This window comes from Crinia signifera, chromosome 1 (genome assembly GCF_055691185.1).
Source record: "Crinia signifera chromosome 1, ASM5569118v1, whole genome shotgun sequence".
In the NCBI taxonomy this organism is placed as follows: Eukaryota; Metazoa; Chordata; class Amphibia; order Anura; family Myobatrachidae; genus Crinia; species Crinia signifera.
In genome coordinates this window covers 13,864,029-13,884,541 of record NC_139217.1, presented here as the reverse complement: position 1 = coordinate 13,884,541, position 20,513 = coordinate 13,864,029, and the positions used below count along the sequence as shown (strand labels likewise).

At 47.8% G+C, this 20,513-nt stretch overlaps 1 protein-coding gene across 1 annotated transcript; it reads left to right on the top strand.

Annotated features, from left to right (window-relative positions):
• Nucleotides 1–1,517: 1,517 nt before the first annotated feature.
• LOC146068191 (uncharacterized) lies at nt 1,518–20,133 on the top strand. Its single transcript, XM_083179221.1, has 6 exons — nt 1,518–1,712; nt 11,249–11,545; nt 13,354–13,404; nt 13,589–13,675; nt 14,952–15,054; nt 19,450–20,133. The coding sequence occupies exons 1-6, from the start codon at nt 1,676–1,678 to the stop codon at nt 19,481–19,483; spliced, it is 609 nt and encodes a 202-aa protein (XP_083035347.1). The 5' UTR covers nt 1,518–1,675; the 3' UTR covers nt 19,484–20,133.
• Nucleotides 20,134–20,513: the final 380 nt, after the last annotated feature.

Sequence of the window (20,513 nt, the reverse complement as noted above, 5' to 3'; positions counted from 1 at the left end):
CACCGCAGGAGCTGCTGAGTGGGTAACGCCGGCCCTCGAATATTGAATAGGATGTTTTCCAAACCAGCATTCCAGAATCTCACAAATGAGGAGTAAACAGCATAAATGATGTGTCTCAGTTGGATCCCAAAGCTTAAGTCTGTGAGAGTGCCAAAGTTGCATTTCTTTGCTAGCAGCTTTAACGTGGAGGCGTATGACTGTATGGTGTCGTCACCCTTCTGGTTTGTGCTGTTAAAGATATGTCTGTCCATGATTACATTTTTTACCGGCATGCAGATTTCTTCAAACTTTGCGACAAGGACGTCAGGATCCTCTCTGTTCTCTGTGTCCGCGTATGTGAAGGCCTCTGATTTGTCCACGGCGTCGGTGCCCGCGAGGTTCAGCAGCGTGTATGCCTGGACCTTTTTCGACTTGTTCGAGAGGCCGGCTATGCAGTACATGTGCCATTCCCTTTTGAATCTGAGCCAGTTGTCAGCGATGTTTTCGTCGGATTTATTCTTCTCAGTCCGTGTGCCATGTTCATCCCGCTTCTGACACCATGTAGAGGCGTGTGGTAAAGAAGTCACAGACACCTGTGTAGCATTAAGGTAATGAGCGTCTTTACTTCGCATGCAGTAACAACCAACCGGAAGTGAACCCCCGTGTCACAGGAAGTGAGTCACCCGGCATGACTACAACTCCCACAATGCACGGCATGCATTTACAGATCCGTTCTTGGGATTTTTCAGACATGATAATCGCTCTCTCCCCTGTTTCTGCTGTTCCGAGACACCGGAGGCAGAAATGTTTCCCCAGGCCGCTGAGCTGTTATTGGTTCTTTTTAAATAGGCCCTAAAGATGTGAGATGCCAGCACTCGGCAGCGTGCAGTGACCAACTATCATACTAATGTATCAGCAGCTGTCCTGACATGATAACACTGTATGCATACCTCCCAACTGTCACGATTTCCGCGGGAACGTCCCGATATTCGGGGACGTTCCCGCGTCCCGCCCGGGGCCGCCATTGTCCCGTGGTGGGGGGGACAGTTGGGAGCCCCCCCAGCTTGCCGAGAATAGACGCTGTGCGCATGCGCACAGCATCTATTTAGCGCCGACGAGCGGCGAAAACGGGCGTGGCCGGAGTTTGCGTCACCACGTGAGGCCACGCCCCCTTTTCTCGAGGCCCCGCCCCCTTTTCGTCCCGACCTCCCAACTTCAAAAGTTGGGAGGTATGCTGTATGCATCACCTGCACATAGATAGTAATACATTATCTAGTGGCGTGCGGTGGGGTGAGGCAGGTGAGGCACCGCCAGAGGGCTTATATACAAGTGTTTCCTAAACAGCAGGCATCTCCTATAACTGGGAAGTAGAACAGATGCAGAAAGTCCCCCCTTCCCCCCCGCCCCTTCCTGTGGGTAATAGCTGCTCGCAGAACTCAAAGTAACAGGCGGCTGAATCATTGGCTGTGAGCCCAGAACGTGTAATGATTGCTATTGGGTGGGTAAGTCAGGCCACAAAGTGACATAATGCAACATAATAGGATATACACGTGGTAACATAACTTTAGCCAAACAAAGTTCCTGGCGTGATTAATCAGCCCTCCCACATTATACCTGGAGACATCACACCACCCACACCACAAGGAGCTGCTGGAACCACACTTGCAGCTGGTACAGTACAGGTCATAGCATCACAATGTGGCTGGTCCTATTCCTGCTGGACATAGTCTCAGGTGAGTGTAATCCCAGCTGTGCAATACTCTCTATCAGACAAGGCAGAAGCCAGCTCCATTCACTTCTTATTCAGACTCCAGCTTTTTATTCAGAACATTCAGTTTAGCAAGGGTTAATGAGGCTTGAGCAACAAATTTGACACCTGAAATCAACAGAAGGGGTCACTTGCATATGACCCAAGTGTATTTTGTCCGGCCCAATGCTGGTTTGGGCAGGAAGTACGCTGGCACCTTAACGCCATAATTTCCCATCTTGGATAAGTACAGTAGCTGCGGTTTTGCATGGGTTACACTAATAAAACAAATTCATTAAATCAACTGAAATCAGGGCAGAAAAATTTGGCAAGGGCTTTGCTGCAATTTACTGGGGTTATTCAGACCGGATCACTGTTGTGCAAATTTGTAAGGTGATCGATTATCGAATTTCATGCGTACAAATTGTAGCGCGCATTTAAGAGTCCCCCCTGCCACTTGCAGCGGGGAATGCTTCATGTGGACAGCGGCAGTGCTCGTCAGCGGCAGGGGCGGGGACAGTTGAACCGAGCTCCCGAGCAGCACGCCCGTCGCCGAGTCCAGTGTGCTGTTCCTCCCCCTCCCTCCCTCTGGGTCCGTCCAGGCTAAAAATAAATGTGCATAACCGTTGTGGTGGATTAATGATAAATTTGATGTAATATATAAATATATAACAGTAGTGAATAGGTTAAAATGGGGGGAGGAGGGGGGGGGGCAAAAAAATTGTGCCTAGGAGCATCCTGACTCCTGGCTCTGTGTCCCCCTTATTTATGTCATTGTCTACATACCGCACTGTGGAGAGCACGAGAGGGGTAATTTATACCCCTTTTACACCATCGGCAGGTCAGACCCGGGTCAGCGGCGGTGTGAATGGGTCACGCTGTGTCCCTTTACATGGGACTTCTACCCAGGCCTGACCTGGGTAGAACATGGCTAGGACCTGGGCAGAGGGCGGTGTTTACCCCGGCTCCCATTTACATGAATGGGGGACGTCCAACCTGTGGACCGCAGCATCCGCAGGTTGGACGGGAGGCACACACAGCCTCCGTTGCTGTACTCTGCAGACATCAGCGGCGGCATCGGAGGAGGTGAATGGATGTTTGTGTGCGGCATCCATTCACCTCGCAGATGACGGCTGGGGGGGTGTACGGGGGCTTGGGGCAGCCGATCAGCTTACCTTGGTGCTGGGCTGCCCCCAGCACAGCGATCAATGGTCCCAGCGGGGATGATGTAATCTCCAAGCGCCGCCTCCGTCTACACTGCGGATAGGCACATAATGGGGTAAATCTCGGATCCGACCCGGCTTGGATCCTTGTTCCAAATGCTGGGTCGGATCCGGGATTTTTGGTGTAAAAGGGGTATTAGTGTGTAAATGCCCCATCTGGTGGATTCCAATCAGCTAGATTTGCTTTTCAAGTTTTCCACTTTTTTAGGGCCTATTAACCCCTTCCTGACAGAGCTAGTTTTTGCGTTCCTGACAGAGCCATTTTTTTCAAATCTGACATGTCTCACTTAAGTGGGGATAACTTTTTTTTGCTTTTACTTATCCCAGTGATTTTGAGATTGTTTTTTCGTGACACATTGTACTTCAAATTAGTGGTAAATTTGGGTCGATACAGTCTGTGTTTTTTTGTGAAAAATACCAAAATGTCGTGAAAAAATGGAAAATTTAGCGATTTGCAAAATGTTAAATTTTCTGCTTGTGAGACAAATAATCATACCACTCAAAATAGTTAATAACTAACATAGACCATATGTCTACTTTATGTTTCCATCATTATTTCAACTTCCTTTTAATTTTTTGGGACACTAGGAGGCTTACAATATGAATAGCAAATTCTCAAATTTTCAAGAAAATTTCAAACACTGATTTTTTTAGGGACCAGTTCAGTTCTGATGTGACTTTGAGGGACTTGTATGTGAGACACCCCCATAAATGATGCCATTTCAAAAACTGCACCCCTCACAGTATTCAAAACAGCATTTTGGAAGTTTGTTAACCCTTTAGGTGTTTCACAGGAATTAAAACAAAGTGTAGGTGAAATTTCAAAATTTCATTTTTTTTTGCAGATTTGCAATTTTAATACATTTTTCTAAGGAACACAGTACATTTTACTAGAGAAATGTGACTAAAAATTGATTCCCCCAATTCTTTTGTTTTCAAAAATATCCTATATGTGGCCCTAGTGTGCACGTTGACCAAACCACAGGCTTCATAATAGAAGGAGCACCTACTTGATTTTGGAGCCTCCTTTTTATGAGATTATTTTTTAGGCACCATGTAGGTTTCTAGGCACCATAAGATGCTAAAATTTAGAAACCCCCCCACAAGTTACCCCATTTTGCAAACTACACCCCTCAGGGAATTCATCTAGGGGTATAGTGTACATTTCAAACCCCCAGGGGTTTCACCAATTGTGGTACAACTGGGCAGTGAAAATGAAAAATTACATTTTTTACACAAAAATGCAGTTCTGGCTCAAAATTTTTCATTTTCACAAGGAATGAAGGAGACAAAGCACCCCAAAATCTGTGCCCCAATTTCTCCCGAGTACGGCAATGCCTCACATGTGACCAAAAAATACCAGTTGGGTGCATGGCAGGACTCAGAAGGGAAGGAGTGATTTTGGGATTTTGCAGCTCAGATTCTGGTGGAATTTTGGTGGGTGCTATGTCGCATTAGCAAGACCCCCCAAGCACCAATACAGTGGAACCCCCCCACAAGTGACCCCATTTTGCAAACTACACCCCTCAGGGAATTCATCTAGGGGTATAGTGTACATTTCAAACCCCCAGGGGTTTCACCAATTTTGATACAAGTGGGCAGTGAACATGAAAAATTACATTTTTTTACACAAAAATGCAGTTCTGGCTCAAAATTTTTCATTTTCAGAAGGTATGAAGGAGAAAAAGCACCCCAAAATCTGTGCCCCAATTTCTCCCGAGTACGGCAATGCCTCACATGTGAACAAAAAATACCAGTTGGGTGCATGGCAGGACTCAGAAGGGAAGGAGTGATTTTTGGATTTTGCAGCACAGATTTTGGTGGAATGAATGGTGGGTGCTATGTTGCACCAATACAGTGGAACCCCCCCCACAAGTCACCCCATTTTGCAAACTACACCCCTCAGGGAATTCATCTAGGGGTATAGTGTACATTTCAAACCCCCAGGGGTTTCACCAATTTTGATACAAGTGGGCAGTGAACATGAAAAATTACATTTTTTTACACAAAAATGCAGTTCTGGCTCAAAATTTTTCATTTTCAGAAGGTATAAAGGAGAAAAAGCACCCCAAAATCTGTGCCCCAATTTCTCCCGAGTACGGCAATGCCTCACATGTGAACAAAAAATACCAGTTGGGTGCATGGCAGGACTCAGAAGGGAAGGAGTGATTTTTGGATTTTGCAGCACAGATTTTGGTGGAATGAATGGTGGGTGCTATGTTGCACCAATACAGTGGAACCCCCCCCACAAGTCACCCCATTTTGCAAAGTACACCCCTCAGGGAATTCATCTAGGGGTATAGTGTACATTTCAAACCCCCAGGGGTTTCACCAATTTTGATACAAGTGGGCAGTGAACATGAAAAATTACATTTTTTTACACAAAAATACAGTTCTGGCTCAAAATTTTTCATTTTCAGAAGGTATGAAGGAGAAAAAGCACCCCAAAATCTGTGCCCCAATTTCTCCCGAGTACGGCAATGCCTCACATGTGACCAAAAAATACCAGTTGGGTGCATGGCAGGACTCAGAAGGGAAGGAGTGATTTTTGGATTTTGCAGCTCAGATTCTGGTGGAATTTTGGTGGGTGCTATGTCGCATTAGCAAGACCCCCAAAGCACCAATACAGTGGAACCCCCCCACAAGTGACCCCATTTTGCAAACTACACCCCTCAGGGAATTCATCTAGGGGTATAGTGTACATTTCAAACCCCCAGGGGTTTCACCAATTTTGATACAAGTGGGCAGTGAACATGAAAAATTACATTTTTTTACACAAAAATGCAGTTCTGGCTCAAAATTTTTCATTTTCAGAAGGTATGAAGGAGAAAAAGCACCCCAAAATCTGTGCTCCAATTTCTCCCGAGTACGGCAATGCCTCACATGTGAACAAAAAATACCAGTTGGGTGCATGGCAGGACTCAGAAGGGAAGGAGTGATTTTTGGATTTTGCAGCTCAGATTCTGGTGGAATTTTGGTGGGTGCTATGTCGCATTAGCAAGACCCCCAAAGCACCAATACAGTGGAACCCCCCCACAAGTGACCCCATTTTGCAAACTACACCCCTCAGGGAATTCATCTAGGGGTATAGTGTACATTTCAAACCCCCAGGGGTTTCACCAATTTTGATACAAGTGGGCAGTGAACATGAAAAATTACATTTTTTTACACAAAAATGCAGTTCTGGCTCAAAATTTTTCATTTTCAGAAGGTATGAAGGAGAAAAAGCACCCCAAAATCTGTGCTCCAATTTCTCCCGAGTACGGCAATGCCTCACATGTGAACAAAAAATACCAGTTGGGTGCATGGCAGGACTCAGAAGGGAAGGAGTGATTTTTGGATTTTGCAGCACAGATTTTGGTGGAATGAATGGTGGGTGCTATGTTGCACCAATACAGTGGAACCCCCCCACAAGTCACCCCATTTTGCGAAGTACACCCCTCAGGGAATTCATCTAGGGGTATAGTGTACATTTCAAACCCCAGGGGTTTCACCAATTTTGATACAAGTGGGCAGTGAAAATGAAAAATTACATTTTTTTACACAAAAATGCAGTTCTGGCTCAAAATTTTTCATTTTCAGAAGGAATGAAGGAGACAAAGCACCCCAAAATCTGTGCCCCAATTTCTCCCGAGTACGGCAATGCCTCATGTGTGACCAAAAAGTGGCAGGACTCGGAAGGGAAGGAGTGATATTTGGATTTTGCAGCACAAATTCTGGTGGAATGATGGTGGGTGCTATGTCGCATTAGCAAGACCCCCAAAGCACCAATACAGTGGAACCCCCCCACATGTGACCCCATTTTGCAAACTACACCCCTCAGGGAATTCATCTAGGGGTATAGTGTACATTTCAAACCCCCAGGGGTTTCACCAATTTTGATAAAACTGGGCAGTGAACATGAAAAATTACATTTTTTTACACAAAAATGCAGTTCTGGCTCAAAATTTTTCATTTTCACAAGGAATGAAGGAGACAAAGCACCCCAAAATCTGTGCCCCAATTTCTCCCGAGTACGGCAATGCCTCACATGTGACCAAAAAATACCAGTTGGGTGCATGGCAGGACTCAGAAGGGAAGGAGTGATTTTTGGATTTTGCGGCTCAGATTCTGGTGGAATGAATGGTGGGTGCTATGTGGCATTAGCAAGACCCCCGAAGCACGGTGAAATTATGAACCTAATATTCCATAGATGTGTGGTATATTTTAAAACACTCCTTTATACATAGGCCGGGTTTGTCGGGGCAAGTGTCACACTGGAAAATAGTTTGCTTTCTTATTCCCTTTTTATAGCAAACTTTGCACCTTTTTTGTGTCCTGCCCTTTTTTCCAGTGGAGGGGATTTCATCAGGAAAATGCTGCCCTGGTACAATACGGGGGCCAGTACTAGAAGTACTGGGGCCCTCTGCCTGCTGGTTCCCAAATATTAGGCCCTTTATGACTTCCTCTTGAAAGTGCATAAATGTCCCCCTCTGGCCGGTAGAACGGAATAGCACGTAAGCGTTATACAGTGCCATCTGGATGATATACACGGCCACCTTCTTGTACCAGATTTTTGTTTTCCGCAGGGCACTGTACGGCTTCAGTACCTGATCTGAAAGATCCACTCCGCCCATGTACCTATTGTAATCCAGGATACAATTAGGTTTTGAGGTGTGGGTACTGGTACCTCGTACAGGGACGGAGGTGGTACTGTCTCCGTGAATTGTTGTCAGTATAAGGACATCCCTCTTGTCCTTATATTTGACCAACAACATATTTTCGTTGCATATTCCCCTGCTTTCACCCCTTCTCATTACTTGGGCAATGTGCGTTTTTGGGAGGCCTCTTTGGTTCTTGCGCACAGTACCGCAAGCTGCTGTACCTCTTGAACCAAGGGCCTTAAACAGGGGGATGCTAGTGTAAAAGTTATCCACATAGAGGTGATAACCTTTATCCAGGAAGGGGTGCACTAAATCCCAGACAATTTTCCCACTAACACCTACGAGGGAGGGGGGGCATTCTGGCGGTTCAATTCTTGAATCCTTCCCTTCATAAACCCTAAACCTGTGGGTGTACCCTGAGGTGCTTTCACACAGTTTATACATTTTTATGCCATACCTTGCCCTCTTACTGGGAAGGTACTGGCGGAATTTAACCCTTCCTTTAAAATGTATAAGGGACTCGTCGATACAAATAAATTTTTCAGGGATGTACACCTCTTCAAATTTGGCACTGAAATGATCAATGACCGGCCTGACTTTGAATAGCCGGTCAAAGGTGGGATCATCTCTGGGTGGGCACTGTGCATTATCGGTGTAATGTATAAATTTAAGAATTGTCTCAAATCGAGTCCGGGTCATGGCCATACGGTAAAATGGAGTACTGTACAGAACATCTGTACTCCAATATTGCCTAATTTCTGGCTTTTTTACTATGCCCATATGAAACACCAGACCCCAAAACGTCATCATCTCTACTGCATCTACAGGGGTCCACCTAGCAAATGATGACGTGGGGTTTTGAGCAATAAACTGCTGGGCATATAAATTAGTTTGGTCCACCATTAAATTTACAAAATCATCAGAGAAAAATAATTTGAAAAAGTCAATTTCTCTGAGACCTGTGGAATCAAATTGGATTCCTGGCATGGCCAAAAACTCAGGAACCTGGGGCTCAAAATTGTCTGGTGGTGGGGTCCATACGAGATCAGTTGTTGGGGGGGGGGTCTCAGCTGCTCTACGGGGGCGTCTTTGAGGGGGTCCCTCATCATCAGAGGAGGAAGAGGAGCTTAAGGCGAATCCTTCAAATTCCCCGCTTGCATCACTGGCTGTGTCAGAGTCAGAAGCAAGCAGGGCATATGCCTCCTCCGCTGAATACATTCTTCTGGATGACTGGGATGACATTTGGGAGGACATTTGGGAGGACATTTGGGATGCCATTTTTATTTTTGTGTTACTGGTAGTGAAATGTTTCAACACGTGTATAGTGTAGGGGGGGGTATGTAGTGTGTATGTAGTGCAGAAAAAAAAAAAATACTTTATACCAATAAAAAAAAAAAAAAATGAAGGGGTTAAAAATAAAAAATTGAAGGGGTTAAAAAAAAAAAAAAAAAAAAAGGTCCTGCGCCAAAAATTGAGCACAGATGTTGGTCAGTAACGTCTGTCACTGAACAGCGCTCAAAGGCAACAGGAATTTGATCAAAAAAAAAAAAAAATAGATCAACCCTGTGCCGAAAAAGCTGATCAGTGATGTACGTCACTGATCAGCGCACAGTGGCCACAGGACACCCACAAAATCACAGTGTGTGTAAAAAAAAAATTAAAAAAAGACCCCACAGCACTCACAAAAAAAAAAAAAGGTGATCAGTGATGCGACACTGATTACCAGTGAGGTGCAGCAGGTGCACAACCTTTGGTGCAACTGACAGTGCAACTGACAGGTATATATAAAAAAAAAAAAACCTCTGCACCCCCAAAAAAGTTGCTGATCACCTCAGATATAGTGATCAGCACAAAAGGCGGGGGCAGCAGACACAAAATTTAGCACTCTCTGTCACTCTCTGTCACTCTCTCTCACTATCTCTCACTATCTCTCACTATCTCTCACTATCTATCACTCTAGGACACTAAAAAACCTGCACCCCCAAAAAGGGGGGGTAGCAGACACAAAATATACACTCTCTATCACTCTCTGTCACTATCTCTCTCTATCTCTCACTATCTATCACTATCTATCACTCTATGACACTACAGCAGCAGCACTGACAGGTATATCTATATATAAAAAAAAACCTGCGCCCCCAAAAAGTTGCTGATCAGTTAATTTATACTGATCAGCACAAAAGGAGGGGGCAGCAGTCAGTTATATAAAAAATATATAGCACAATCTGTCACTATCTCTCTCTATCTCTCTCTCTCTATCTCTCTCTATCTCTCTATAACTATCACACTGCAGCAGCACAAAATATAGCACTCTGTCACTAGGCCTCTCTATCTATCTCTCTCTCTCTATCTCTCTCTATCTCTCTATCTCTCTCTCTCTATCTATAACTATATCACACTGCAGCAGCACAAAATATAGCACTCTCTGACACTATCTCTCTCTCTATCTCTCTCTATCTCTCTATCTATCTATCTCTCTATCTAGCTATTACACTGCAGCAGCACAATTTCACAGCACAGGAAGGCACAAGTAGCAACAGGATCCAGGAAGCATCCAGCACACTACTAGGCACAGATCAAGCAGTGATCAAGCAGTGATGAAGCAGTGATCAGGTAAGTATGGAGCAAGGATCAGGTCAGTATATGGCGGCAGGTGGGCACGGTGACCGCACTGCACGCTATTCCAGACCGGAATGGCGTCTGCAGTGCAGTCACCGTTAGTTTAAACCCCCCTCCATGGCTGTGATTGGTCCGTCGGTCCGACGGACCAATCACGGCCTTTGGGGGCGGGCGGGGTGAGGTGGGGTGACACCAGTGTCACCCTTACACCCCGCGGTGATTGGTGCTGTACTTTACAGCACCAATCACCTCCGATCCCGTGTCACCGGCGAACGTTATTCGCCGGTGACACAGGAAAACGCTGTAATTGGCTGTTCACACTGAACAGCCAATCACAGCGATCGCCGACGGGGGGGCGGCATCGCAGCCCCCCCTGGGCATGCACGGACATGTCTGCTGTCAGGGACAGCAGACATGTTGAAACTGTCACCGCGTCTATAGACGCGGTGACAGTTTAAATCCATGACGTACATTTACGCCATGTGTCGGGAAGTGCTTCCCGACCATGACGTAAATGTACGTCAAATGTCGGGAAGGGGTTAAAAAGCACAAAAAATGGGTGAAACTTTCAGAAATGGCGAATTGGTGGCCCATGTTGACAGGTGTCAACAACAACTCAAAAAACGCATACTGTATCAACCTTTTTATGTGACAACCTTTTTTCAATGTCAAGCCTTGGCATGTCTACCTAGACACTGTCTGCCTTTCCAGCCACACCCCCCGGGATCATGGAACCCATGTCTTTTTTTCTTGGAGACATCTCTGTGTGCAGGTCACTGGGAAAATGGCCACCAGGGGCCCATGTCCACCCATTATAGATACCCTAGTGAGGCCAGCTCTAATGTTATAAAGTGGGAGACTTGCACACTTGTCCAGGGCGGTGGGAGTGCAACCTGATATTCAGGAGACACCCGGACGTTCAGGGAGGGTAGACAAGTATGATTAGCAAAACCATTGAGGACAGAAAATCCACCCAGAATAAAAGAGTGATCTCGTGTAAGCAACTTACGATTTCTGTAATCTTTTCCCACCCTTAGGTGTCTTCCCCCAGGGGTCCAGCTTTCTGGTCGGCTCCCAGTTCCACATACATATGAAGGAGCTGTGTAACGCAACCGTGTTTGACATCTCTGCCGGCAACCGTCTCATCGGAACATATCATGACAGGCTACGAAGACTGAACGGTTACCAGAACCGCCTGGAGTTCATCAAACAGAACTGCACAATTATACTCCATGATGTAGAACTGGTTCCTCAGACGTTCACGGTGACTGTTAACATCCTGGACAATAATGTTATCAAGGATCGTCGTGAGATCTTCAACCTCAGCATCCCTGGTGAGTCTACAACACCCATTCTGTATGATGTTATTGCAGAAGACAGCAGAGAAACAAACCATCAATTGCGCAGGTAAAGCGTGGTGCTGAAACCAGAAAATGCTGATTTACAATGACAAAACATTTGGGGTTTGCATCTGAGCAGCACATAAGTGGGGTCTGTGCTTCGGCCACGAAAGAAGTCTATTTGTGTCCATAGTGGCTCGGTCTAAAGCTCTACCGGATGGTTTCAGTTCGGCGTGACAGTCCTGTTTTTCTGGGATAGTCTCGCTGTCCCACCCAAGGGCTGCAGTGTCCCACAGTGCACAGCATCTACTCAGTGGCTGGGGACACCTCCACACACAGCATTGCCCATGGGGGGACAACGTTCTGAGCCTGTTCCCTGAGGCTCCAGCTCCTAATCTGGGCACATGTGCAGAGTTCGGTACATGGAACATGTGATATTAAACACTTGTATGTTTGTGTGTAACTGAGGCTGTGGGCCTGGTTCAGACCTGGTCACTGGGGACAATTCGGACCAGTTTCCCCTGAAAGATCCCCGGCAGCTCCCCGGCAGGCTGCTTATGATTTGGCACTTGATGCGCCAAATTATACATGCAATAAATCGCATATGTATATCCCTGGGGAGCTGTTAGCAGTGGGGGACGCGCAGGGGGGCCCGTGGGGTGGGCAGCAGGGTCCCTACGGCACGGGAAGCTGGGTCCCTGCGGCGCTGTTTAGCGGGTCCGTGTGGTGGATGTGAACTGAGTGAGTAGCGCTATTTGCCGGACGGCTGCGTGGGAAGCGCTGCTGAATTTGAAAACACTGGAAGGACGCTGATTGGCTGAAATTGAGCCAATTCGCATCCGGCCAGTGTTTTCAAATTTAATCCCACGCAGCCGTCCGGCGAATAGCGCTACTCATTCAGTTCCCATCCACCAGATCTGCTGACCAGCGCCTCAGGGATCCCGCTGCCCGCCCCACGCCACTTCCCAGCTGCCGCTGCCCGCCACCCAACCAGCTGACCGGACCCCGCAGCCTGTCCCCCGCTACATACATAGGAGGTCCCTGGACAGGTGGTCAGACGGCCAGCAGGTCCGACCACCTGCTCGGGACCGCGCATCGGACCTGAGGGGACAACAAACTGAGCTAATTTGGGCCGATTTCACAGCCCGATTTGTCACAATCGGTTCAAATTGGCCCAAATCGGCAAAGGTGTACGGGGACCTTAAGTCTCTGGCTACTCTGAGCCTGCGATGACTGGTTCCCAGTGTAAGAATCATGGGGAGTCTGTTACCGTGGGCTTTGGACATATTCACTTGGCTGCAAACAGATTTGTAGCCATCCACATCCACAGTACACACATTCATGGGCTAGGTGGGATTTCACTCTGGGGGGGGGGGGGGGGGGGTTTGGTTTGACTGAATGCTGCAGGCGTGCAATCAGCTCTGAATTGGCCATAATAATCATGAGGGACGATCACAACTTGCATTGGAACAGCGCCACCTGCTGGCCAGACTACTGTAAAACATCTGGAAGTGTCATGGATTACTGGTGTCACTCCGCCTTGGTACATTGTGTCACATTACCACCACAGTCAGCATGGTTATTGCCCCTAATTTGATTAATCTCCGAACCCTTTTTATTGTACCCATCTCATTACTGCGAGAACTGGATCCTTGTTACAGAGCCGGGCGCCAGGAGAATACTGTACATTATACATCTATCTAGAACATACAAAGCATTACATACTGCAATAGGAATATCTTTGTAATGACAGACAAGGTTCCTTTGTTGCGTTAATTATAATTATATTTTGTGTTTTGCAGAAACAACTTCGATCTTTCCAATCATTAATACGACAATGAAGAACAGCACAGGTCAGTATTCTGGGTGCACCAGTGCGTAGAGAGATGCTGGGAGTTGTGGTGCCTTATGGTGTGATAGGCACAGGCTGATGGGATGAGAAGTGATACGGGTGAGTCCTTACTCCCCGCTATTAATCTATACCTGCCTGGTGTCTCCTGGAGACAGACAGTAACTGATTATTCTCTTGTTCCCCAGGTCACCGGTTTACGTACGGAGAAATACTGCTCATCTGTCTATCACCTTTGGTTATCGTGGTTCTAGTGGGAATCGTATTCATGTACTGTAAGTCTGTGCTGCAGGTTCCAGCTGTATATTATATAATGTATAATATCCGTGTAGTGTAATGGTGCGTATACACTGACCGATATATCGGCTGTTCCATCGAATGGCCAATATATCGATGCTGTGTGTACAAGCGATATATCTGTGACCAGCGGCATTCACATATATATTGCGTTGGCTGTGCAGCACCACCAATGTCCGATATCTCTAAAGATCTATACATACCTCACAGATATATACATACTTATACATACATACATTCCCTCGTGGGAACGTCATGGTTTTTTGGGATGTTCCTGTATCCTTCCCACAGCCGGCAGTGTTCCATGGCGGGGCAGGGGGGGGGGAGTTGGGAGTACTCCCCCTGTTGTCCGTGAATAGATGCAGTATCTATTCTTGCAGCCAGAGGGGCTGGGGGCATAGCCAGCAGCTCACGGAGCTGCTGGACACGCCCCCACAGTGGAGGAAACAGGGGCATGGCCTCGTGGCAGCACAACAAGTACATGCCACACCCCCTTTCAACTAGACCACACTCCCAAATGTATATAGGCGCATCATTGTGGGTGTGATCCGCCGCCGGTGATTGATAGATCAGTGGGCGGGCGCATGCAAATGGTGTGGAGCGCGTAACGGGGGCAATTGGCGCTATTTTAGCACAACTTCTACTGAATTAGCCCCTATATCCGATACGCTGAGCTTACATATCGCCGAATTGCTCACACACAGACTTGGGGGGTTATTTTGGTTCACTCTTTCTGACAAATTCCTTCTTAGATGGACAAAACCATGTGCACTGCAGGGGGGCAGATGTAACATGCGCAGAGAATTAGATTTGGGTGAGTTATTTTGTTTCTGTGCAGGGTAAATACTGGCTGCTTTATTTCTACACTGCAATATAGATCTCACTTTGAAGTAAAACCCCAGCCAAATCTAATTCTCTCTGCACATGTTACATCTGCCCCACCTGCAGTACACATGGTTTTGCCCATCTAAGAAGGATTTTGTCAGAAAGAGTGAACCAGAATAAAGGCCTTGGTGCCAGACCTGGGAGGAAATATATGAAGATGGGATGTTGCTACGGGCAACTGATTAGATACTATCTATTGTCTTCTAGAAGGTGATAAGGTAAATAAATAAGAAGTATATTCTAATTGGTTGCCCATAGCAACAACCCAGGAGAAATAGAAACTCCCATCTTAGTAAATTTCCCCCAATGTTTCCTGTAATAATGTCACCATGTTGCTGTTGCTGACAGCCGCTGTACACTCTCCCTTAGGTTGGAATCAGAACACTTGCCGGACCAACAGCAGAGACGCGGATCCAGAGGCCAACAGTCGTTCTAAGAAGGGGTATACGATGTGCTACACTGCCGGGGAGCTGTGAGTACTAGGCTGTACTGTGTGCGGTACTGTGCGCCCTCAGGTCTCCCGATTACAGGATTCCGGGGGCCCTGTGCTAATACACATCTAGCTTCCCTTGTATTGCTGCTAACACACCCAGTCAGTTCTGGGATTAATGGTAGTGTCTAGGTCCACAACCCACGAGTTCCACTGGTTGATAGTGAGTAGGTCGACACAAAAAAAAAGTAGACATACTCTAGGTCGATAGTTACAGAAGGCCAAAACAAGCATATGAATATGGTCGACACGTGAAAAGATTGACGCAGGCTTTTATTTTTTGTGGGTGTCTCTGTTTAAATATGTCGACATGGACACAGTATAAGTGTACCACGCGAACCCCCCCAGGTGGGTCGCTGCGTTTGACACACTAATATGTTCTCCCTCTATGCTCACTGGGATGGTAAAGTATGAACAAGTCAGTGTTGACCTAAAGTATGTAGACCATTTGTAGGTGTTGACCTACTCACCGTCAACAATTAGTGGTTGACATAGTGATTGTTGTAGTGACCTGTTGACCGGATACACGCCAGTCAGCATACCCATGTGCATGTAGGATGTAATGCTTGTCGTGGCGCGGGAAGGAGACATGGCTATAGGCTGCCTGGCTGGCGCTGTAGCACATTGTACATAAAATGAGGGTTCCATCAGTAGGTTACATTCCAGTCACACCTCCCCCCCCCCCCCCAGTACATCAGGATGTGGGACAGTTAACAAGCACCCCCCCCCCCCCCCCCCCCCCCCAAAGTCCTGGCGCCCTAGGCTGCAGCCTATCAGGCGCTGCGGGTAGCACATGCCTACTGTTGTATTGCCATTACATTGTACATTTCATGGCACAGCCCAATCGCCCAATGCTATTGGCCAAGAGGCGTGATACCTGGCTGTGAGAGGCCGGGCCAAACAGTGCAGTATGTTACCTGGGAGATGAATGCAGTGCCTCGTGTTATCACTAACACCATTACCTCATATAGGGAGCCATTTATGAACATTATTTTTACTAAAATAATGTGTTAATGAGTGTTTTCGCACACTTTTTCACATTTTTTTTTTAGTTTCACCTAAATGTAATAACTTTGAATTATGAGCGTTTTCGCAAAATTTTACCCTTAAAGCTTATTATTGAAAATGTTTGGTAAATAGATCACATTTCACATAATTATAATGGGAAATGTGATCTACTCATATTAGAAGAGGCCACAGTGATGGTACACTAAACGGGGACTCTCCTGCCTGAGCACCACGGTTGTCCCCAGTAGTGCCAGTTATACAGTATACAGGGCCGGTGCAAGGCAGTTTGGCACCCTAGGCAAAACTTCTAATAATGCGCCCCCCCCCTACCCAGTTTCGTTATTCGTTAGGAATAAAGTATATATATATATATATATATGTTTCTGTGCGGGCACCCGATGCGCAGCAATGTACTTCAAAGTATCCCTCACACACCTGTACCCCTGTCCTGCACGCTGCTGTTTCCCTTACTCACATGTAACCAGGCCCTGCACCCAGCCTCATCCCTAACACATGTTCCCAGCCCTGCACCTCCACCAAACCACATGTTCCATCCCCAGCCCTGCAACACACATGTCCCCCAGCCCTGCACTTTACCCAACACACATGTTCCCCAGCCCTGCACCTCACCCAAAACACATGTTCCCCAGCCCTGCACCTCCCCCAAAACACGTTCCCCAGCCCTGCAACACACGTCCCCCAGCCCTGCACCTCACCCAAAACACATGTTCCCCAGCCCTGCACCTCCCCCAAAACACGTTCCCCAGCCCTACAACATACATGTCACCCAGACCTGCACTTTACCCAAGACACATGTTCCCCAGCCCTGCACCTCACCCAAAACACATGTTCCCAGCCCTGCACCTCCCCCAAAACACGTTCCCCAGCCCTGCAACATACATGTCACCCAGACCTGCACTTTACCCAACACACATGTTCCCCAGCCCTGCACCTCACCCAAAACACATGTTCCCCAGCCCTGCACCTCCCCCAAAACACGTTCCCCAGCACTGCAACACACATGTCACCCAGACCTGCACTTTACCCAACACACATGTTCTCCAGCCCTGGACCTCCCCCAAAACACATGTCCCCCAGCCCTGCACTTCACCCAACACACATGTCCCCCAGCCCTGCACCTCCCCCAACTCACATGTCTCCCAGCCCTGCACCTCCCCCAAATCACATGTCCCCCAGAGCTGCAACACACATGTCCCCAGCCCTGCACTTCAACCAACACACATGTTCCCCAGCCCTGCACCTCCCCCAACTCACATGTCTCCCAGCCCTGCACCTCCCCCAAATCACATGTTCCCCAGAGCTGCAACACACATGTTCCCCAGCCCTGCACTTTCCCCAACTCACATGTAAAACCATCCCTGCACCTCCCCTCCCTCAGATACATAAAGTATGTGCCAGTCACCTGTGCTGTATGTCTGGATGATCTGGCTGCTGTCAGGGTCGGCTCTTGTGCTGGAAGGGGCGGAGATACCAGACGATCTCTGTGAAGAGCAGCAGCAGGAAGCAGAAGAGCAGGGACACAAGTCTCAGAACTGCCGGCTGCTGCTGCTGGAAGCTGAGCCCAGAAATCACCCACAGAATGCAGTACCTGCTCCCAGGCCTGGGTACCAGCATTCCAATGTGCAAAATGTGCTGGGGGAAGTGTCAGACTCCCCTACAACGCACGAAGTCCAGTAAAATACTTAATTTACATGATCATGGTACTGGGGCGCCCTCTAGTGGCCAGCGCCCTAGGCAGCTGCCTAAAGCTGCCTAGTGGTAGCTCCGGCCCTGACAGTATATCATATCCTCAGTAGTGCCAGTTACAGATGTTCCCAGTAGTGCCAGTTATACAGTATATCTATCCCCAGTAGTGCCAGTTACAGATGTCCCCAGTAGTGCCAGTTACAGAAGTCCCCAGTAGTGCCAGTTTTACAGTATATCATATCCCAAGTAGTGCCAGTTACAGATGTCCTCAGTAGTGCCAGTTATACCGTATATCATATCCTAAGTAGTGCCAGTTACAGATATTCCCAGTAGTGCCAGTTATACAGTATATCATATCCTCAGTAGTGCCAGTTACAGATATTCCCAGTAGTGCCAGTTATACAGTATATCATATCCTCAGTAGTGCCAGTTACAGATGTTCCCAGTTGTGCCAGTTGCAGATGTCCCCAGTAGTGCCAGTTACGTATCATGTCCCCAGTAGTGCCAGTTACGTATCATGTCCCCAGTAGTGCCAGTTACAGATGTTCCCAGTAGTGCAAGTTACAGATGTTCCCAGTAGTGCTTTTAGCAAGAAAAAAAAATAGGTATTTGTGTACTATCACGGCGCCCATCACATCGCAGACCATATCGCATGCGATGCGATATCGGCCGATGTTCTACAATGGCATACAATTTTAAAATTATGCCATACAATGCGATGCGATTATAAATTGTATAAGCAGCCTAATGGGTGCTTACAATGCTTAAATGCACCCCCACGCCCCCCCCCCCCAAGTATAAACGTGAACCCGAAGCTTGGCGAGCGCAGCGAGGCCGCGAGGGGCGGTGGTACGCGTCCTACAACCTTTTCATACTCCCACTATCCACGTCGGCGTGGAGTTGATTTTATAAAGTGTGGCGAGCGCAGCGAGCCACCAAGCCCGAAGCGTGGCGAGCCCCGCGAGAGGACGCGGATACCTTCACAGGTATCCGCGTCCCCTCGCGGGCTTCACAGGTATCCGCGTCCCCTCGCGGGCTTCACATGTATCCGCGTCCCCTCGCGGGCTTCACACTTATCCGCGTCCCCTCGCGGGGCTCGCTGCGCTCGCCACACTTTACACTATATATTCAACTACACGCTGACGTGGATAGTGGGGGTATCAAAAGGTCGTAGGACGCGTACCACTGCCCCTCGCGGCCTCGCTGCGCTCACCACGCTTCGGGTTCACATTTATACTTGGGGGGGTGGCGTGGGGGTGCATTTAAGCATTGTAAGCACCCATTAGGGTGCTTATACAATTTAATATCGTATATGCGCTAATATCGCATCGCATCACATGCCATTGGGTGTATGGCATGCGATTAAAAAATCGGGCGACTAATTATCGGGACGCCGTGCTAGTACACAAGTACCAAAAAAATATTACATTCTGGGATGTTTGGATAAGGGATACTCAACCTGTATTATAATTGCACTATTATAAAATATATGTAGGGGAGCACCTGGCCCCTCTTCTATGATCACTCCCCACATCTAGTCTGAGCAGCAAGCAGGAGGACATCCTTGGGAAAGTGAAAGTAAGCTGTCAGGCATGCTCACACAGTAGGACCCCGGGCCATCACATTGCGATGTGCTGACCTTTGCTCTACCTTCTGTCGTAGGTTGGAAACAACTTTGAAAGAACCACTGATCTGAACAATGACACCGATCCCAATGTGCCTGATACGGAGGCTTCATCACTCAGACCCGGATCCGTCCTAATCTACTGCACGGTGGTCCGGCAGTGCTCCGCCGGCACCGCACACGTCCCCCAATCAGCTGCATTTTATCTTTAACCTTTTCAGTGCCAAAATTGGTGTGAAAATTGCCAAACAAACATTTTTATTCATCATAATGACCTGTAATGTTATAATAGGCAAAAAAACAGGGGTAGTGGAGTTGTTAGGGTGCACTCTGGGTAGTGGAGATGTTAGGGTGCACTCTGGGTAGTGGAGATGTTAGGGTGCACTCTGGGTAGTGGAGATGTTAGGGTGCACTCTGGGTAGTGGAGATGTTAGGGTGCACTCTGGGTAGTGGAGATGTTAGGGTGCACTCTGGGTAGTGGAGATGTTAGGGTGCACTCTGGGTAGTAGAGATGTTAGGGTGCACTCTGGGTAGTGGAGATGTTAGGGTGCACTCTGGGTAGTGGAGATGTTAGGGTGCACTCTGGGTAGTAGAGATGTTAGGGTGCACTCTGGGAAGTGGAGATGTTAGGGTGCACTCTGGGTAGTGGAGATGTTAGGGTGCACTCTGGGTAGTGGAGATGTTAGGGTGCACTCTGGGTAGTGGAGATGTTAGGGTGCACTCTGGGTAGTGGAGATGTTAGGGTGCACTCTGGGTAGTGGAGATGTTAGGGTGCACTCTGGGTAGTGGAGATGTTAGGGTGCACTCTGGGTAGTGGAGATGTTAGGGTGCACTCTGGGTAGTGGAGATGTTAGGGTGCACTCTGGGTAGTGGAGATGTTAGGGTGCACTCTGGGTAGTGGAGATGTTAGGGTGCACTCTGGGTAGTGGAGATGTTAGGGTGCACTCTGGGTAGTGGAGATGTTAGGGTGCACTCTGGGTAGTGGAGATGTTAGGGTGCACTCTGGGTAGTGGAGATGTTAGGGTGCACTCTGGGTAGTGGAGATGTTAGGGTGCACTCTGGGTAGTGGAGATGTTAGGGTGCACTCTGGGTAGTGGAGATG

Excerpts from the sequence above, each read along its gene's own strand:
- LOC146068191 (XM_083179221.1), top strand. The coding sequence starts at position 1,676 with ATGTGGCTGGTCCTATTCCTGCTGGACATAGTCTCAG. Across the intron at positions 1,713-11,248 it reads CCTGCTGGACATAGTCTCAG|GTGTCTTCCCCCAGGGGTCC; the intron begins GTGAGTGTAATC and ends TCCCACCCTTAG. Across the intron at positions 15,055-19,449 it reads TGCTACACTGCCGGGGAGCT|GTTGGAAACAACTTTGAAAG; the intron begins GTGAGTACTAGG and ends CTTCTGTCGTAG.